General features: G+C 40.9%; 1 protein-coding gene across 1 annotated transcript in view; it reads right to left on the bottom strand.

Moving 5' to 3' along the window:
• SVIL (supervillin) overlaps positions 1 to 22,091 on the bottom strand; it is a 108,203-nt gene that overhangs the window by 31,184 nt on the left and 54,928 nt on the right. The window contains exons 12-16 of the mRNA XM_054716600.1: positions 19,811 to 19,940; positions 6,059 to 6,203; positions 2,285 to 2,374; positions 2,117 to 2,203; positions 621 to 798 (exon numbers count right to left, since the gene is read on the bottom strand). Coding sequence (XP_054572575.1) covers positions 621 to 798; positions 2,117 to 2,203; positions 2,285 to 2,374; positions 6,059 to 6,203; positions 19,811 to 19,940 — 630 coding nt within the window. The remainder of the gene's footprint in view (positions 1 to 620; positions 799 to 2,116; positions 2,204 to 2,284; positions 2,375 to 6,058; positions 6,204 to 19,810; positions 19,941 to 22,091) is intronic.

Below are 22,091 nucleotides of genomic sequence, written 5' to 3'. Positions count from 1 at the left end.
AGTAGACCCCCCCCTTTCCCCCATCCACGGTTTCACTTTCCATGGTTTTAGTTACCAAGGGTCATCCACAGTATGAAAATATTAAATGGAAAGTTCCAGTAATAAATAATTTGTAAGTTTTAAATTATGTGCCATTTTGAGTAGCAGTATAACACTTGTTGCCATTCCATTCCATCCTGTGACTCATCCACTTTGTAGGTGTTCCCTGCCCATTAGTCACTTAGTAGCCACCTTGATTATCAGATCGACTGTGACAGTATTAGAGTCCTTGTGTTCAAGTCACCCTTATTTTACTTAATAATGGCCCCAAAGAACAATAGTGATGATGGTAATTCAGAGATGCCAGAGAGAAGCCATATAGTGCTTCCTTTAAGTGAAAAGGTATTTATGAAATACAAGAAAAAATATATATTATATGAAGAGTCTGGTATGATCTCCAGATTCAGGCATCTTAGAACATATCCTCCATGAATAAAGGGGGGGGGGGGCACTACTGTAATAATTTGTCTGTAATGAAGTTTTATCAGAGTGAGAGAAAAGAGCCTCATGAAAATACTGGGTAGAGGCCGATGAAGGAGTCCATTCTCAGTAGGTGAAAGACAGAAATTTCAGTAACTTACTTGGGGGCATAAGGGTCGAAAATAACGTCAAAGTCTTCTTCCAGCTCTACAGGGCTCCTTGGCACGGTATCATCCATGCTGCGGTAAAATTTGGCAAAGGTTTCGTCATCATCCAACTTCATCACCTCCTTAACAGATTTGCCCGTGACGGTGAGTACAGTTTCTTGCATCCCACCAACTATCAATAAACAAGCAAGTAAACGGAGTAAATTTGTATAAAATCATTATTCCAACTGCACCTCACAATATCTTAAAAATTATTCCCCCCTCCCTCCATAGTGATAGCCATAATAGTGATATCCAGGGTCCTGTGGATGCCTCCTAGGCCTTCCTTGCTTTCTCACAGAAGGACTTCCAGTGTGAACAATGCTTGCGCTGTGATGTGTAGAAAACAGCAAGGCTGGCCTTGCTGCATACAAGTCCACTAAGTTCATTTTGCTACTCGAAGCAGAAGTAGCCTTGGTCTCTAAATGAGGGGACAGAAAGATGTTTTTCTGCAAAGGGCCATGAAGTACATATTTTAGGCTTTACATGGAAGGCTATATGGCCTGTGTTATAACTACTCAACTCTGCTGTTGTAGTGCAACAGTGACTACTGCCAATACCTTAACAGTGGTCATGACTGTGTTCCAATAAAACTCAATTTACAAAAACAGGTGGTGAGTTGGATTAGACCCCTGGGCTAGATCACTGTTGAACTGGTTGCACTGCTTGCCTTGCCAGGTTAGTTATCCTATTACACTTTTACATTTCTGGTTTAAAGGGTTTTTATTGTTTGTGGTGGTGTTGTGTTTTTTTGTGTGTGTGTATTATTTCCAATCTATTAGGGGTCAGTGTCAATGATAGGGACTCCCAAAGTATAATATTTGATAAGCTTCAAGTACTGGAAATTTTAATTAAGAGATAAGGTTATTCCTGCATTTTATTCTTTTATTTTGTATACTCCATTGACTTTTGTATTGAAATATTTATTTCAACATATTATTTACCAAAATTTCCTTTTAGAAATTATTTGTGATTATAAGATATATCAACTGCTACCTTATTGGAAATTGACATATACAATTTAAAGTTCATCAGGCCCAAGATCATGTTGACTTTGTATAAGTAGAATAATCTGCTTTCAGGGTTAAAAGCAAAATTAAATCATGATTCTGAGTGGATGACACCCCAAGATTTAGATTTTAATAAATGTTATTGGGGGTCCCCAATTTAGTACATTATCAAATGGGTAAGAGCTTGGTAATACAATCAGACTTGACCAGTAACTTCATTTTTAAAAAGATAACAGCAAAGATAATGCTTATAGAATAAATCGGTCCAGTCATGTAGAAAGAAGACAATTTAACTGAGGAGAAAGCCATCCCAATTGGGACTTAGAGGTTTTGAGAGAGGAGCAGGTTCTTTTTAGGTTCCCTTAGCTACTCACTGAAATACGAATCGCAGTGTGCTACAGGTATATAAACCAAAGCTTCCCTCTGGCTTCTGGCATGTACCTTTGTTATTCAGCCTTCTCAGAAAGCTTTCCAGCCTGTCCAACTTCAGGTCCGATTCTAACTGCATGTCTGGTCTGGCTTCAATATCTAGGCAAGTAGAAACCATCAATGAGAGAGAACCACTGAGGACTCAGAGTCCCTGGCATATCGGGTGCCTTGGTGACTTACCTTCCAGGGGTTTGGAAATGGGTGTTGTGCCCCTTGTTTTACTGCAAATAGGGGACGCTACTGGTGTTATGGCAGTGGGTGATGCCAAACCTGCAGAACAAACAAGGAGCTGTTTAGTATCTCAGGGTCATTCCTGAAAATTCTCATGACCCTGTTGGATCTCTCTTATCTCCAATGTAGATTTTACAATTTATAGAATTTATACACAAACATGCATGTGCACATACAAATACATTTGGCAGGTACCATGACTGTGTAGGACAACTGCACATGTAGATAGAATCTGATAGTTTCTAAGGAGTGTAGTGGCTGATAAGCTGCCATTCCAAAACGAATAACGAGGATGTAGGAAAACATGGCCATAACACGTAAGTGGGATAAGAAAGTACAAGTCTATCAGAATATACTTGAACAAATGGAGTGTGAGCTCTGAAGGCCCTTTGTGGTGGTGCGCATAGTTGAGGAGGAAGTCTATTTGCACCATCTCCCACAGAGAAAGAGGAGAATGGATTGTGTCGCACTGGCTGGCAGTGGCTGCCAGCACGAGTTTCCTTCCAGGCTGAGGTGAGGTAGGGACAGTCTAGCCTTTGGAGCATCACTCCGAGGACAGTGGCTCTACTGAGCAATAACTGAAGAGTGCAAACCCTGTAGAAGAAAAGACACAAGAGTACACAGTGAAAATGATTTGTGATCTTTGGAAGGGCATTATCCATCTCTTGTGTGGCTGGGAACCTTGATATGCTTTCTCATATATTTATCACGAAGCAGGGTGGGGAATCTTTAAAGGGAGAAATGGTAAGGGACACATGAAAGGCAAAGAGAAATTCCAGCATGAAAAAGGTATCTGGTCAGAACAAGAAATTTTAATTAAAAAAAAAAAAATCAGCATCCCCTTCCTCCCACCCCCTGCCCAACTTAAGTAGAAGGATTTGGAAAGGAAAATAATTAGTACATTTACAAAGGACAAAATGAGGTGTTAATGTTCTGTGTATAAATGTGAAATCCTTAGATAACATTGCCACTTTGAGCATCCCTCAAAGCACATCTGAAGATGTGAGTCACTATCACCTACAAGGAAAAATAAATGAATGAATTGCTGTGCTCCCTTCTCCTGTGAGCTAGAGAAAGATGTATTACAGCATTAAAATTTTAAGGCAAAATACTGAAATCTAGTTTAAAACTTAAGTTTTAGGTGATATTCTAGAAGTCTTCAAGACATACATATATTTGCTTGAGGATGTCAACTTTTCAAATTTTATTTCATTTACCAGACCTGCAAAGGGTTTACATCAGTGAGAAAATAAATTTTTCCTGAAAGATAATAAAGATAGGTGAAATTTGGTTCACAGGCTGGGGCAGTAAATCATTACCTATAAAAAGGATGCAAAAGAGACATGGAAAGGTTCACTAGCACGGAGGTCATTAACTCTAAAGTTAAAAATAGGCAACCAGGAAACCTGGCCCTCCGTACTGCCCATTCAGACAGCAGCATGCAGGAGAGCTCTTGGATGTGGGCCACCTCTTTCCCAGCTAGATATTAGTATTCTTCTGCATGTGAGAGGGCAAATAGATTTAAATTACACACTAAAACAAAGCACTCCCAACACCTCTTTCAATGACTTCTACTTGCAATAACCATTGCCCACTCTCTTCAGGAACATTTTCACATCCCCTTGTTCAAAGGCATACTTTGAGTATTTTTCTTCCAGGAGAATAGTAGAATATCACAGAAACTTTTTGGAGTGCTAATTGTTACAGATACTCTAGGACAGTGGTCGGCAAACTGCAGCTCGCGAGCCACATGCGGCTCTTTGGCCTCTTGAGTGTGGCTCTTCCACAAAATACCACGTGTGGGCGCGCACGTACAGTGCGATTGAAACTTCGTGGCCCATGCGCAGAAGTTGGTTTTCGGCTCTCAAAAGAAATTTCAATCGTTGTACTGTTGATATTTGGCTCTGTTGACTACTGAGTTTGCCGACCACTGCCCTAGGAGTATCAAAGAGGGAAAAAGTCCTAATGAGGCTAGAGAACAGTAGAGTTTTCTGGCCTGAGAGAATGAAAATGATAGTACAGTGTGCCTCTTGGTAACTTACTGATACGCAGTAACTTGTATGTGCCATTGTGACCAGATGAAATGGGATGTCTCAGTGACTGTAGTGTAGGGGGTTACTCTATTCTATAGCGAGTATAAACCAGATGCCATATTACGGCAAATAAAAAACAGCTGACAACGCAAGTGAACCATATAACCCAGTAGGTGGTAACAAATACTAGAAAAATAAGGTACAGTGTTTTTCATTAGGCTAAAAGTGTAAGAAAATTATTTCCTGAGCCAACAATATAGCACCTGTTAAATAAAGATCTCTGATTTATTGAGGAAAATGTGAATGCAAACTCATCCACTGAGATAGGAACTTCTTGGATCTTGCTCTCCAAGCCCATGTAAGAGCAAATCTCCTTCCTCTGACAGTGCTGTGGACTAGAGCAGTGGGTTTTGGTAGTAAGTGGGCCTACTTACAAATCAATGTGATTTTTTAAATGAAAGAAAAATAAAAAGTCATCAGGATAAAAGTGCAGGCTAGATCTGAGCTCTAGTTCATGGTCTCAGCTTGAATTCTTCTTGATCAATGTGGGCCTTAAGGAGCTGCTTTTGATAACACAGGATGGGGCTCATATTAAAGTAGTTTAACATGATTACACTGTTCTGTGATTTGGTGAAAATACTCAAATGCTGCCTCATTTTGTGAGAGTAAATTATCTGCTATTATCTTTCGACAATTCCAAGATTAGTTAAGAATTTGTTAGAGAGGATTCTTCCGCCAAAATTTGAGTTAATCACAATTCAAAGGTTCCCCCTCCCTCTTTTCCTTCTGCAAAGATTTATTATGAGACTACAGTGAGTTAGGCACTATGTATGAGTGAGAATCGTGAAAGATTTTGAGAAAAGGCAAAGATAAACCTAGAAGAGCTAATGACAATATAAATGAACTCTAAGTGAATGTGAAAACCTTTATCACTAACTTAGAAAATTTGTTTTTAAACAATAACCCAGAAAATGAAGGCATGCACAATAAGAGACAAAGGGATCCTAATTCTAAACATTTCCTACAGGATATAGAGGCTTAAAGCTCTCTGGTGACTTTACTAACCATGTGATTCCCCAGTTTAATAAATCTTTGTTTATATGTTTCAAATTAGTTCCAAGAGCTCAGATGCAGAGAAATGACTGTCTGCAGGGAAATCCCACTCCTTGAATTGGGTATATCTTTTAAACATCTATTAAAACATACTTGGAAATCCATCTTTGTAAGCCAGAGAACTCAGCTTTATGGAAAGGGACCTCGGAATTACCCTACTCAAGGGAGAAGACGGAAACTCCTTCTTCATTGAGAAAGGCTAATTTGGGTTAACTGATTGCCAGATGGCAAGAAAATGTAAATAATTTGAAAGCAATTATGGGAAAGAACTAAGATTCATTAACAGATTTGCAATTGCTTTTGAAACCTGTGCTCAATTTCCAAATGGCTAAGTTTTGAAATTGAATTATGCTTTTTACATTGAAGATGACGCTACGTATAAAAAAAGGTTTCGGTAGGAATATCTCAGAAAACCGACCCCAAAACCATTTACACAACATCCGTGAGATTAAAAACTAAAATATACCATGGTGTGATTGTTTTCATTGAGCTGTCACGGACCCCCCTCCCCTCCATGGGTGACGAAGCATGTGCACACACATGTACACGTGTGCAACATGCACATTCGCAAACTGACCTTTCTTCACCATTCTCCCGGCCACGGTAAACTGGGTGGAGTCGTTAGCTGCCCCTTTGCCTTTTGTCTTCCAGGCTTCCTCTCTCACAGTAATGAGGTGCTTCCTCTCTTCGATAGTCATTTGGCTCTCTCGACTTTCTGTGACCTGCTTAGTTAAACATGTACAAAGGAGAAAACAGAAGAGGGAAATGAGAGAGAGGTGAATTTTAGTCCGTAGCATTTCGTGAGCTGAAAAGCAGGCAAAGAGGATACAACACTATCCGAAACTGGCCATAGCTATTCTGAAGTAGGTTTGACTTCCTTATTTCCAGCTTGGATCAGAGATCACCATCAGCAACACTGAAACTTTAAATCAAAGCCTAGTTGGTTTTTTAACTACTTGTCTGGAAAACTGGAACACCAGAATAATACTTTGTAAAAATAAACAAAAATAGAGACAGCCTTCATGCCAGGACCTTTACAGAGTTTTAAAATTGGTCTGTTTTACCTATCTGGTTAAACTCAGGTGATGAGAAAATTTTCTTCATATACAAATGTTTATGTGTGTGTGTGTGTGTGTGTGTGTGTGTATGCATACATATATATTACACATATATCTATCACAAAGAACACTCTTACCAACTAAGTACACAGGAACATGGTCAATTATAAAGCAGGAAAAGCTGATCAGGAGTAAGGTGTGCTGTAAGAAGGTTTTCTGGAACTTGACATGCTTTTTTCTAGAGCAACTATGTTACATGGGCAGTTAGTCAATCAGGGTCTAACTTGTAGGTCATAATATATCTGACATTGAGGATGGACTGTGCTACAGATATAACTTACATATATAATAAAGTTTTTATGTAAAAAATGCTTTTTATAAACTTCTAATTGGGGTTCTAGAGATACCTGCCTCTTCGCTTTCTAAGCCACTGGTGATACTCATTTGGCCCAAGGGAAAGCTGAGGGGCTGAGAGAGCAGGACAGGAGGGAGAGCTCAGGCTGCTGGGGCTGAGGTGAGAGGATGAAAAGCAGGAAGGAGGCAGAGGACAGGGCTCAAGGCACCCAGGCCCAGAGAGAAGGGGTGTGGCCCTGAGAAAGAGTGGGTGATGGCAGCAGGGGGGTTCGGGCAGGAGGCCTTCCAATGTTGGCAGGACAGAGCTTCACTATAAACCCCTCTCGGTGAAAGTATGGGCCCGGGCCTGAAGCAAGGGAGAGGGTAGGAGCCCTGGGAGCCAGTGTGGGGGAGGAGAGCCCCTCCCAGACAGGAGCCTCTGGGCTGTCCCCTCGAGGTCATCCAGGAGGGGCTCTAAAGATGGTGGGGGCCAACTTCCTGGGTTTGTGCTTTTGCTTTCACCTCAGGATCTTCTTAGACCGAGGAATGCCATTTCCGCTAAGGCATCTGGCAGTTTCCCCAGCTCCTCTTCTCTCTAAGGACTTTTCCTTTGAATAACATGAATCAAAGTGAGGGTCAGGCTTCCAATGACACCGTGTGAGTGCTAGGAGAGCCCTGAGAGGAAATACATCTGGGGGCCACTGATTCTTCCTCAACTCCATCCAAGTGGCAAATCAGCTTCCCTTAACTGACCAACAGGGCATAACTTCCAGATTTCTTGGGGGCCTCTGGAAGCCCTGGGATGATGGAGGCAGTGCAGGAAACAGGTCTTTCCTGCCTTTCCAGCCGCATAAAACCAGGCCTGCACTGACACCACGGGCTTAAGCCATGAATATGGAACTCGCCATCATCTCGTTTAGGAGTCTACCTTTTACAGACTTCTTCCATAGAGCAGTCATAGCCAGAACTGGTTCTAAGATCTTTGGTCACTTAAATTAGGTTAAAAACCTTTTCCTAAAGAGACAGGGCAACAAAATACAATGCATGGTCCTGGCTTGAATCCTAAATGGGGTGTGGGTATGGGTAAAAGGGATGTCATTAGGGGGAAATTGACACAATTGAAATATGAATCATGGATTAAACATCTATCAATGTGATATTTCCTCATCTTTTTTTTTTTTCTCATCTTGATGACTGTATTATAGTTGTATTATAGTTATAGAAGTGTGCCATAGATTGAATGTCTGTGCTTCCCTCCCCTCCCCATATTCATTGGCTGAAAGCTGATCCCTAATGTGATGGTATTGGGAGGTGATCTCTCTATATATAAAAGGCTAATATGCTAAGTGTCCCTCCGCCTGTCTGGTTGGTCGCTATGACACACACTGGCCCCCAGGGGGCTGGCGCTCAACACAGGAGCTGCAGAGCTGCAGTAACTTGGCAGCGGTGGATCTCAGGTGATGCACCAGAAACCAGAGAGTAGGGAGCCTGATTCCTCGCGGGGCCTTCTGATTCCACCTTCGGCCGTGGGTTATGTTGTTGCTGGGGCACTGTAGGCCCCGAATCTGGTTTACTGCCACACTTGCACACTTGTGTTTGCGTTCCAACCCTGTATGATAGCAACTTTGCAGAGTGCCCTCTCATACTCTGGGACCCCTCTGGGGATGTCGGAGAGCCGGTTTTGGTCCAATCCCCACAGGCCAGGCCAAGGGACCCCACCTGCTGGAGGGACCCTGCTCACTGCATAGACACCCTTTGAGCCACAGTGCCACCCCAGGTGCACCGGCTGGGGAGGGACCAAGGGAGGTTGGCTGCAGGGCATGTCCGGCCCATCTAGCCCAGTCCTGCCCCGCAGGCCACCTTCTAATTAATTTCCTTTCAATGTGTACGAACTGTGCACCAGACCACTAGTAAATATATAAGGGAAAGCAGCAAGCCAGACCGGGGTGGGGGATGGAGAGAAGAAGGGTGAGAGAAGTTGGGGAGGGAGCAAATGTCAACATATCAATCTGGTAAAAGCTCTAGACAGTTTGGCTCAGTGGATAGAGCATTGGCCTATGGACTGAAGGGTCCCGGGTTCGATTCCAGCCAAGGGCACATGCCCAGGTTGCGGGCTCGATCCCCAGTAGGGGATGTGCAGGAGGCAGCCAATCAATGATTCTTTCTCATTTATGTTTCTATCTCTCTCTCTCTCATTTTCCCTTCCTCTCTGAAGTCAATAAAGAAATATATTTAAAAAATAAATAAATAAAAATAAATTTGGTAAAAGATATATGAGAATACCCTGTCTCTTACAATGACTTTTCTATAAGTTTTAAATTTTATCAAAATAGAATTATCAAAAATGTTTAAAATCCTTTTTTTTTTAACTTTCCCACTTGCAATTGTCAAAATGACCCTAATTCCAAGTAACTCTGTGAATCACATACCTTTCTTAAATAAATTATGAGGTTGACTTGCCAGGAGGATATCATCAAAATTCATAACAGAAAATTAATTTTCCTTGAAAATGATGTCCCAGGAGTGAATTTTAATCAAATCAATATAGCACTTAACTTAAATACTTTTGGGGAAAAAAATATAATGTGCCAAGGTTTGCTTGCCAAGGATCCACAATCACTGGTCTATAGTGAACTCAGTAGCATCTCCAAGGCCCTGGGTGTGGTAGTGGGGTGTGGTTAATGACTCAGAAAATTGGTATCCCCAAGTCAGCAATTCCATTCCCCAAAGCACTGGGATTCCCCTGGAGCTCCTTTGAGAATGTGACACATAGGAACCTGGGAATGATACAGCTGTTTCATCTGTGTTAAGAAGGCATATTTTTTATTCCCCTCTAAGTGATAACATTAAACATAAAAGGTTTTGTTTCTCTAGAAGTTTCACCTTAACTCTGCTACTTAGTGGGGTTGGTTTAGGGCCCACTAATTCCTGCTATCTCACTCTACATGACTCTCCAATGAGATAAGAAAAATATTCTATATAATAAAAGCCCAGCGACCGAATGACAAAATGACCAGATCGACCAGTCAACCAGTCACTATGACGTGCACTGACCATCAGGGGGCAGACACTCAATGCAGGAGCTGCACCCTGGTGGTCAGTTTGCTCCCACAGGGGAAGCATCACTCAGCCAGAAGCCAGGCTCATGGCTGGAGAGTGCAGTGGCAGTGGCAGGAGCATCTCCGGCCTCCGCAGCAGGCGGACATCCCCCGAGGGGTCCTGGACTGTGAGAGGGTGCAGGCTGGGCTGAGGGACACTCCTCCCCCCAGTGCACGACTGTCGTGCACTGGGCCTCTAGTAGCTTGTATATTCACTGGAGAATCTAATTAAAAAATTGTCCCAAGTTGTATTAAATTATAGAACTCAAAATGTGAAAACAAGTAAGATGGACATCTTTGTTCATTTACTTTTTTTTAGCTTAAGACTTCATTATTGTACTATTTCAACTTTCTAAGTTTTTCTTCCCCACTTAGAGAAGGACATAATACATATTGCAATAAGTATTGGGTCAGTTTTCCAGGTTTATCCAGGTTTAGTCAATGACATTTAGGATTGCCAGGAATAGTAAGAAAGAGTTGTCAGAATATAAATAGAAGCCCTACCCAACCTGTGCTTCACTTGTTCCAACACAGATTCTGTGAACGAGGTGTGGAGAGATGAAGAGGGAGAGGGGAGGAAACGTGTGTGTGTGTGTGTGTGTGTGTGTGTGTGTGTGTGTGTGTGTTTAAAAGTCAGTTAAATAATTGAGAAAAGAGGATATTCTTAGGGTGGCCAGGAAAACAGCTTGAAACTGAGCAATGGGTCATCCTGCAAAAATGTTTTCAGGCTACCACCTGTTACTGATGGGTTTGCCTCTATACACCTACAGTTGACTCTTGAACACCATGGGTTTGAACTGCATGGGTCCATTTACTGGTACATGTGATGTTTTTTTTTCAACCAATACTGTAAATGTATTTTCTCTTCCTTCTGATTTTTCTTAATAACATTTTCTTTTCCCTTAGTGTACTTTATTGTAGGAATATACATAACACACAAAATATGTTAAATGTGTTAAATTTTATCTATAAGGTTTCTGGTCAGCAGTAGGCTACTAGTAGTCAAAAGTTACGTATAGATTTTCAACTGTGTGGGGTGGGGATCAGTACTCCTAACTGCTGCATTGATCTAAAGTCAACTGTACTGAGAAATTATAGTGCAAATCTCGCTACACGTTTCTGATACAGGGAGCTAATACCAGGGAGATTGGGACTAACCTGTATCATAGGATTAGTGCAAATTTAAGAGTAAATTTTCCCATAACTGGAGAGCTTTATGGGTGGAAAATATTGTGATGTGGCTTTAAATTTTTCATCTTATTCACATCTGCTTAAACTAAATTATAGAAAGAAATGATCAAAGAACATGTTAAGTAACAGAAATAAGGTAAAGTGACAAATAAGTACTTCTCAGTTTTCAAAAATGCTATTACCATTTAGAATTCTGTGCACTGTTAAAAAATTTAGCTTTCTCCCTGTCTTAAGTGATTTCCATCCAAAATGAGGGCATGTAGTCTCAAGTAACCAGAACAAAACATGAAGAAGATCTCAACTACGTGTAGACCTCAAAGTAACCATAACCTGGTCTTATCACCATCCACCAGCTTTTAAAATAAGAGGAGGAGAATTAAGGAAAATCTTATTCTGGTATAGCTCCATGTGAGGAAGAAGAAATTGTATGCTGAAGCTTAATAAAGAGACAAACAGTTCATTAGACACAGTGTGTGTTCCGTGTAAGTGCTGTTTTCTTCTCTGAGCCTTTGTCATTGAATGTTGACACCAGGACTACTGAGGAAAGCAGTCTCCTGACATCTGAGAAAACTGAAAAGCTAGTGCCACTAACTGGTACATAAAATATTTATCTGGAAAGACTGTCAAGAAATAAAAATAAAAAAGTTTTAAGACATTTTTAACTTTCAAGTGATAAAACATAGATTGCCTCTAGTGAATATATTTTTTAACTTAAAAATAAGAACTCTTATAACTCAGCAATAAGAAAACAACCAATTGAAAAATAGTAAAAATATCTCATCAGACATTTCACTCAAGAAGATATACAGATGGCAAATAAATACATGCAAAGATGCTCTACATCATATGCCATCAGGGAAATGCAAGGTAAAACAACGAGATACTGCTACACACCTATTACAATAGCAAAATTCCAAAGCCTTGTACTCACCAAATGCTGGTGAGGATGTGGAGCAACAGAATCCCTCATTCGTTGCTGGTGGATATGTAAAATGGCCACTTTGAAAGACAGTTTGGCAGTTTCTTACAAAATTAAACATACTCCTACCATATGATCCAGTAATTGGCTCATTAATACCCAAAGGAGTTGAAAAACTTCTAGCTACACACAAAAAGAACACCTGTATATAGATATTTATTGAAGTTTTATTTCATAATTGCCAAAACTAGGAAGCCCTTTGGTAGGAAAATGGATAAGCAAATTGTGTTATATCCAGACAAGGAATATTATTCAGCACTAAAAAGAAATGAGCTATCAAATAATGAAAACACATAGAGGAACCTTAACTGCATATTACTGAGTGAAAGGAGCCAATCTGAAAAGGCTGAATGATTTCAACTATACAATATTCAGGAAAAGGCAAAACTATGGTGACAATAGAAAGATCAATGATTGTCAAGGATTGGGGGTGGGGAGAGAAGGGATGAATAGGCCGAGCACAGAGGGTTCTTAGGGCAGTGAAACTCTTCTGCATGGTGCTATATTGATAGCTACAAGCTCTTACACATTTGTCCAAACCCATAGAATGCACACCACCAAGAATGAACCCAAATGTAAACTATGGACTTTGGGGGATAATGATGTGTCAGTGTAGGTTCATCAACTGTAACAAATGTATGTCTCTGATGGGGATGCTGATAGTGGGAAAGGCTATGTGCATGGTGGTGGGTACATGGGTAAATCTCGGTACTTTCTGCCCAATTCTGCTGTGAACCTAAAACGTCTCTAAAAACCAGTCTATTAAAAAAGTATGTATGTATATAATATATATGTTTCATATTTAAGGAACTCAATAATACATCTTTTAATTTAAAGTTGACTTATTTAGAAGAAATAACTCATGTGCCCCTCTAATTTCAACCTCATTTTTGGGTGGACACTGACTGGCTATGTGAGGCTGGGCTCACAGCCCAGCATGCCTAACTTCAGAGGAAAGAAACCAAGGAGAGTGAGGGAAAAGTCCACCTGCAGGAGTAGAAATGGGGAGTTTCCATGTGTGAAGATGCACAATACAGACAGAAGGGCCCCCAGAAACCTCTCTCTGGCAGCACTCTGTCGACTTCATGTTTGAAATCCTGCACCTAACACTCAAAAGCCTGTTTTATCACTACCAGGCCTAAGGAGACATTCCAGTCATGAAATTTTTAGCAGAGGCCACCTTAGAGCAAATAAAGTCCCTAAAAGGGAAGTGAGTGACTGAGCCAGGTTCCATTGGTGAAGGGAGAGGAGAATGTGGGGATCATGGCAAAGTGTATGTAGCTGCTTTTCATAGCTCTTCTGACACCAGAGACATTCCAAGGGGAATAAAAACCAATCATGGAGGCAAAGGGGGGTAGAGACTCCTGCAAAAATGTCAACATTAGAAAACCAATCATGAGTATTTTTAGCTTTAAAAATTATCACATATTAGGCACCAACAGAAGCCTTGAGCCAGGCTAGGTCTCCCCTCTGGGGTGGGGTTCAGATGGGGTACGGAGAGTAGGGGGCAGGAGGCTTTGGTTTTTCATTTCAATAGAACCACTGCAACCAGCTCATGCCATACTAGCCCCTTCCTCCCTGTCACTTCCACACCCCACACTGCCTCTACCTTATCCCTCTTGTTCATCGAGCTAAGCAAGATGGCATGATTGCTGAGCTGGAGCAAGGAACTCTCCAGAGCAGCAGTCGCCAACCTTTTGGACCTCACAGACCACGAGTGGTCTGCAGACCACCGGTTGGCAACTGCTGCTCTGGAGTATTTCTTAAACCAGTTTCATGATTATGAAGTGAATTAATCTCATCGGGTCTATCTGAAAGTCTGAGCCAAATATATGATACTAGAGGCCCGATGTACGAAATTCATGCAAGAGTAGGCCTTCGCAGGCCTGGCGGCTGCCTCGGCCCTTGCCGCCTCGGCATCATCTGGACAGTCATTCCGTTCCGCTGTTCGGCTGTTTGGCCGATTTGCATATTAAGCTTTTATTATTATAGATATGTGACTGACTATAAATATATGAACTGATTACACACACACACACACACACACACACACACACACACACACAGTGGAGTTACTTCCCTAAGTGAAACAAGCTTCCCTACTGCTCAGAAATGGCAATGAGGCTTAATATGTTTAGGCTTTCCTCACCTGATTAATAGATACAAAAGACAGGTGTTTATGGGCAGCAGGTATAGTAGGAGAATAAGTAGAAGCATATACAGGTTCCTATAGAGCAAAGGGAGAGGATTAGAGGTGAGAAGAGAAGACTTATCAGAGCCGGGTGGGGAGAGGGAGAGACAAAAACAATGATTTCTCTAACAGAATGTTAATTTTTCATTGCAATTTCAGTTAGCTTTTCAAAAGAGTCCTTCCCATTTGTTCATTTTTTAGAATGCTGACATAAATCCACAAGCACAGTAAGTATACTCCGGTCAGTTTTATGATTTAGAGAAGATACTCAGTTACAGAAAGGGAACCACGAGTTTAATTGAGTTTTAACATTTACCATAAAATATCTACTTTAAAGCCTTTCAAGGTTTTTCATTACATACTAAAAAAAATGAAGGACACAGGATAGCTCCCCACTCTGAATGAAAGTGACATCTTGCCTTGGGATAAGAAACCAAACCCAGAGGGCACTAAGGGAGTCACCCTGTGAGAATTATAGCTGGCAGGCATATTGCTATAACCCAGAGACACCTGTGTTAGAGTCAGGCTTACCCAAAGCAGATTAGAAACGACACTATCATCTGTAAATCCTCCTTCTTCCTACAGGTTAAAACAGATAGGTAACATTGCAGAGTGTCGGAAGAGCTGAGTCAAGTTAAGATGTGACAGTCATTTGCCAGGATTTTGTGCCTGGGTTCAGCCAGAGGCATGCATGTACTCACACTGGCAGGCGACACACACCAGGCAAGCTCACCCACTCCAGCAGGATGCTAAATTTTAACCTGGGCCTCTCTTCCTCCTGCCCTTGCTCTTTAAACTGACTTCACTCCTAAATTGTGATTTGCAATTTCAATGACAGCAGGAATGAGAATATGCATGTAGCAGATTTATCTTCCCTAAATTTTCAAAGACTCAATCTGGGGACATCATAGATCTTAGCTTAATTCACTGACCTGATTTTATATATTTTTAAAATTTACTTATTTTTATAATGGTAGTTTTTCTGTGTGTTTTCCTTTATTTTTTCATTTATCTTTGTCAAAGTATTACAGATGTCCCCCTTTTTCCCACCCATTGCCCCTTTCTTCCCCACTCCTGCCCCCTCCCCAGGCCTTCAGCACACTACTGTCTGTGCATGGGTTATGCATATATGCATATAAATTCTTTGGTTCATCTCTTCTCACCCGCACTACCCCATCCTTCTGAGATTCCTCAGTCTGTTCCATGCTCCCATGTCTCTGGATCTATTTTGTTTGTCAGTTTATTTCATTCATTAGATGCCACATATAAATGAGATCATGTAATGTTTGTCTTTCTCTGACTGGCTTATTTCACTTAGCATAATAATCTCCATGACCTGATATTACTGAAGGACAGCAAATATCAAATCCTAATTTGTGACCCAGAAGTAGACCCAGGATTGTAATGACAAGCTCTGTACAGGGTTTTTATTTTCTAAAAAAGTCTGATATCCCCAGTGATTATCTTAACAAAGGGGCATGGGATTCACTATCTGTATGCCAACATGAGTGGGAATTTAAAAGAATTATTTGTTTAAAATAAGTAACTGCAATGTCATTGTAAAACTTAACAAAAGGAAGATAAACAAACCAATCAAAAAATAGACAACATACCTAAATAGATACTTTTTGAAAGAAGACATAAGGAAGGCCAAGAGACATATAAAAACATGCTCAAAGTCACTAATCATCCGAGAGATGTAAATCAAAACAACAATGAGGTACCATCTTACACCTGTCAGAATGGCTATCATCAACAAGTCAACAAACGACAAGTGCTGGCGAGGATGCGGAGAAAAAGGAACCCTCCTGCACTGCTGGTGGGAATGCAGACTGGTGCAGCCACTGTGGAGAACAGTATGGCATTTCCTCAAAAAACTAAAAATGGAACTCCCATTTGACCCAGTGATCCCACTTCTAGGAATATATCCCAAGAAACTAGAAACACCAATCAGAAAGGATATATGCACCCCTATGTTCAGAGTGGCAGATGAGTGGATTAAAAAACTGTGGTACATCTACACAATGGAATACTATGTTGCAGTAAAAAAGAAGGAATTCTTACCATTTGCAACAGCATGGATGGAGCTGGAGAGCATTATGCTAAGTGAAATAAGCTAGTTGGAGAAAGATAAATATCACATGATCTAACTCATTTATGGAATATAATGAACAACATAAACTGATGAACAAAAACAGATCCAGCGACAGAGAAGCATCAATCAGATCGTCAAACCTCAGAGGGGTTTGGGGAAGAAAGCAACCAAAGGACTTGTATGCATGCATATAAGCCCAACCAATGGATATAGACACCAGGGGGATGAGTGCATGAGTGGGGGGGGGGGTATTGGGGCGATAAGGACACATATCTAATTCCTTAATCAATAAAGAAAAAAACAAAAAACTGCTAAATTACTTCTTTAAAATGTCACTTTGTTTCATTGCATTCACTCTTTTGATGGAATGAATTACTCTGCAGGAAACTGTCCACAGATTGTGCCCATGTGTACACATGCCACATGGTGTGGACCAGGCCAAATCTACAAACCAAATGGCTTTAAAACTAATTATATATGCTATAAAAGCAAAAACGTTTAAGTCAGGTTAGCACTGCCCTGGAATAAGCCAAGAACAGGAGAAAGAAAAGAGGAGGAAAGAAAGGTGGTAAGGGAGATAGGAAGAGAGGAGAGAGAAGGAACCTGAACTCTTTGTCAGAGGAAAGGACAGAGTCAGCTCTGTCAGTACTTAGTGCTCCAATTTACCAACTCTGTTTTGGGGGACAGATTTGGAAAGCAAGGAACTGCTGTCAAGTTATATATTCTCTGAGAAATGACTGATATTCCAATAGGAAAAGGAACTAACTTAGTTCCCCAAATCGATTCATGGGCGTAAAGAATATTTTCTTAACACATAGGCCCCCAAATGAGATGCTGGTTACTGCACCACAAATTTATTTTCTTTTGGGATAAAACCTTTGACAGAAACAAAGCAGCTATAGATTTTTAAGGCAACGTTTACATTTTTAATGTGGTACCTAGATAACATAAAATTACTATGTTTACTGGACAGCAATTACCTGGTATTTTCACAGGGGCAGTTCAAGCGATTTTGAGTCTTGTCTCTATTTCCTGCCTCCTCTGTGTTCCCATAGGCTACAACTCAAGGGACTATGCCTACAGCACACAAAAGCTTGAGGGGTACAGGGTGTAAAATGATTATGTGCTGTTTGATGAAATTGTGCAGGGAGTGATGACCTGGCTGAAAAGCCAGCTCCTTTCCACCTTGGTGGGAAAGACGGAAGGTTCTGGTGCTCACTCCCCTGAGCTGGCCCGCACAGCAAGGTCCCACCTGCAGAAACCACAGGTCAAGACTGTCCTTGCTCTCCAGGGCAGCATTCAGACTGCAGCACGCAGTGGTGTTTCTCAAGCACTCCTCAGCTGTTTGGGGACTGTCCTAAGACAGATCAGGTTTAAGGCACCTCACATCTGAGCAGAGTGGAGGTGTGACAGAAATTTACTGCTGGCCCTTGGGAAGAATTCAAGGCAAGGACTAATCAGAGGCCATGTGAAACCATTTGTTCTCCACAGAACCTGAGATGTCCCACTGTCTGCTACGAAAGCCTAAAATAGACCGACTTATTTTAACTTCAAAGAGCTGATTGTCTCAGGCCAAAGTGAATGAGGTCACTGGGGAGGAGTGGAGCAGTGAGTTCACCATTGCTTCCATTAGTCCAGAGCAGTGGTCGGCAAACTGCGGCTCGTGAGCCACATGAGGCTCTTTGGCCCCGTGAGTTTTTAGCAAAGGCCAGCTTAGGAGTACCCTAATTAAGTTAACAACAATGTACCTACCTATATAGTTTAAGTTTAAAAAATTTGGCTCTCAAAAGAAATTTCAATTGTTGTCCTGTTGATATTTGGCTCTGTTGACTAATGAGTTTGCCGACCACTGGTCCAGAGCATCACTCACACTCAAGCCCAGTCATGCTCAGAGCCCCAGTGCTTCCGTTGACTGGGATTTCCACTCCACCGGCAACTGCAGTCACCTTCTCCCATTGCTTGATTTCTAAAACCCTTAGTCAAGTGTTAATGTAGTTCAGATCACATCCTCTACTCACAGCCTCTGGTTTTCAGAGCCGCAAATGACCTGTCTTCTAAGTGGGTGGAGCACTTATCTCCTTCCACTATTCGTGATGAATCTATCTAGCTTTGTGTTTTGTACCTTTATTTGAATTTTCACCTGGCCATTGCGACTGCCATCTTCTCAGGCTTCTTTGTATCTTCCAAAATGACATAAGTGTTAAAGTTACTTTTGAACCACTGATTTCAAGACTTTTTAAAATAAAGTTTGTGGGCAATGGGACCTAGTTGAAGGACCCAATTTCTTTCACTTCAGGATCTCATTCTTAAAATCCAAACGTCAAATGTATGCAAATCCAAAAATCACATGGGATTATATTTGAGAAATTTACTAATGACTGAGAATTAAATGTTTTAAGTCATTATCTTTAAGATCATGTATGTTTCAAAAAAGAGAATTCAAATTGCTATTCCAATTTGACCTATAAAGACACAGAAAGTCTATATAGTATAGTGTCAGAACTCCCACCTCACAGTTCTGTGTGCAAGCATATTTCTGAGTTTCTTAGTGTATAAAGGCCACATTCATAATTTCCCTCTTTTACAGATGCCTAAGTTGGTGTGTGTTTTTTTTTTCTGTTTGAAGACTTTTGATGCTGCCCGTGGATGTGCCTGCCCCAGGTGTTCCCCTTGCCTCCAGCCAGCAAGACTTTTGCAATCACCAGGCCAAGCAGCAGGAAAGCCAATATCTGTTTTGAAAGTGTGCACTAACTGGTCAAATGCTGGTCATTATTACATTAGTAATTTAACAAATAATCAATACTTTTGCATATCAAATCCTTGCCAGTAATGATAATAATGTGTTACTTAATTTTAATTAAACTTGTTATATATCTTCCTGTATATTCTCAATAAAAGGCACACCTGCTCATTGTGAAATATGCTTACAATTATGAAATAAGGTTTCACTGACCACAAAAATGATGTCCCTATTTTGTATACTTAGGTTTTAAATCTCAGTATAGGACATTTAAGTCCATACTTTATATGCAACGTATAAAGTGTTAGTGGTCAATTAAAGTTGTTCATTATATAGGCTTTAATAACATTTTAAATTCAGAATTCATTTAAGAAGGTTTTAAACCGAAGTAAAAGTACACATTTCAGAATTTAGGAACTTGTTTGCTGATACATTATGCAGGTGGTGCTGTTACCAGTTCTATGACATCTCAAGACTTTACCTTTTGATCGCCTGAAGCTGCTGTGAAACAGACTTTAAGTGTGAACTCAAAGAGCAAGGAAGTGCTAGCGCCTCACAGAGCAGTGATCAGTGAAGTCATGCATGCCTGTTTGATGCACTTCCAAGCATGATGTCAGTGCTTTTCCTAACACGGAAAATGTTACCTTCTTCTTGAGTGACTGTTCCACTTCTTGTATGTGCAGGCTACTCGCAACAGTCGCTTTGCTGTACTCCTGCTTTCTCGTAAGTCTGTTTTTCCAATCTTCCTCCCCACTCTTCTTCAGCAGTGCTAATCTAAGGAAAACATGTCAACCGAAGAGTTCAGCAACAAACTCTTACTTGTGATAAAACCATAATGTAGATAAGTTAGAAGTCTTTGGCCATTAAATGACTATAGTTACCTAATTTTAATCTTTCTGAATTTCATTTATTCTGAAGTATGTCTAAAAAAATAATATGGGCATCCCCTTCTAAGATGGCCCCAAAGATTTTAAAGTTGATGGAAATGCAAAGCTGTAATTTGACTTGCCAGATAAAAACTGCATTATCATTCCCCTAAAGGAATAGCTGTTATTTTTTCCTTCTTCTTGGGCTGAGAGCATGATCCCAGAGAAACATGTATGCTAGTGGCCCCTTCTGGTCACTTGATGAAACAACATTTAATGACTTGCTAGGTAGTAATTTACTTGCAGAAAATATAGCAGAACTTGGTTTAAAAACTTAAAGCTATAAAACACTGACAATCTCTTAACATCATATCTTTCAATTACAGGGAAAGAAGATGTTTAAAATTGTTTCTCTTCCTGTATCCTAAGCCATGATTTTTTTCCCTTCAAACAAACTTGGTCTTTCCAATCTATCCTCTTAATACAGAAACTTCTCTACAAACCCACTTTAAAAGTTATTACTTCAACTTTCCCCAGGGGAAAGCTATACACAAAAAAAGAATCTAATTAACTGAGACTTTTACCTAACCTACTTTATTTCAACTATAGTGTGACCTGATATAAAGCTGCTTAAATGTTATAACCTGTGAAAGATTCTTTTGGTGAACATGAGGCTGTTTCAGCTAACTCTACTATAATAAGTGAAAAATACTTAGACATTTAAGTTAGACAAACATCTATACTAATAAAAGGGTAATATGCTAATTAGACTGGACATCTTCCGGAAAAAACCATAGTGGCAGGGGCCAAGGCAGAGGTGGTTAGGAGTGGATCAGGTCAGCAGGGGAGAGCAGTTAGGGGGCGATTGGGCTGGCAGGGGAGAGCAGTTAGGGGGCAATCGGGCCAGCAGGCAGAGGCAGTTAGGGGCGGTCAGGCAGGTAGGGGAGCAGTTAGGAGTATCAGGCTGGCAAGCAGAAGCGGTTAGGATGCAGGTAGGTAGGCAGGCAAGCGGTTAGGAGCCAGCGGTCCCAGATTGTGAGAGGGATATCTGACTGCCGGTTTAGGCTCGAGGGATCGAGCCTAAACCGGCAGTCGGATATCTCCCAAGGGGTCCCGGATTGGAGAGGGTGCAGGCCAGGCTGAGGGACCCCCCACCCCACCCCCCTGTGCATGAATTTCATGCACTGGGCCTCTAGTAGGAAAGATAAAAGGCAATAAATAAATAAATAAATAAATAAATAAATAAATAAATAAAATGGTGATCCCTAAACTCATATGAGCTAATGCTCAACAACTTTAAAGATTGGGAAAAAAATAATTAGACTCCCTTGACCTCTCTGCCCAGCCTGCTGGGCCGTGCCTTTTAAATATTAACACATGCCCAAAAACAGCACACCAGCTCCAGCCTGGCCATTAACTCTGGTTAAGTAGCCTGGTCTCCCTTCCTTATTGGTCATTTTGGGAACTGGACTACATGGTCTCAAAGGACCCTTCAATTAAGTTTCCTGATTCAATTAAATATTTGAATTGGAGATGGGATGTGATATACTCCATGATAAAATTTTGTTAAACAAATAAGAAAAATTTTGCAGTACTTAATAATCCATTTACATTTATAAATTGATACATGATCACACCTTATACTTGTCCATTCATTCAGTCATATAATGGAAAGCCATGAAGAAAAGAACCCCCCAAAGCGGGCAGGAGTTTCAGATCCCCGCCCCAATCACTTCCTTTCCCTTCCCTTCTCTTCCTTTATGCTTCATGACAGCAGTTAGACCTCAAATGTCCATTCTGTAAAACTGGTATAATGCCACCTTATCTATCTGCGATATTGCGACTTATAAAAAGAAATACATATTTTGTCTTTGGCCCAGTTTTTGGCCCAGAACTCCTAAAACTCCTGGAATTTCCTAAGTGATGAGAGCCATAAAGTGTCTTTTATTGTTAATGGCATGACTTTTGGGAATCACCTAAATATGGGGGCTGATGCCAGGAAAACCAACCAGGTGATTAGAAGGCTGAAACTTTCAGCTCCACCCCCTGACCTCTCCAG

This window comes from Eptesicus fuscus, chromosome 5, assembly GCF_027574615.1.
Source record: "Eptesicus fuscus isolate TK198812 chromosome 5, DD_ASM_mEF_20220401, whole genome shotgun sequence".
In the NCBI taxonomy this organism is placed as follows: domain Eukaryota; kingdom Metazoa; phylum Chordata; class Mammalia; order Chiroptera; family Vespertilionidae; genus Eptesicus; species Eptesicus fuscus.
This window is presented reverse-complemented; position numbering and strand designations above follow the sequence as displayed.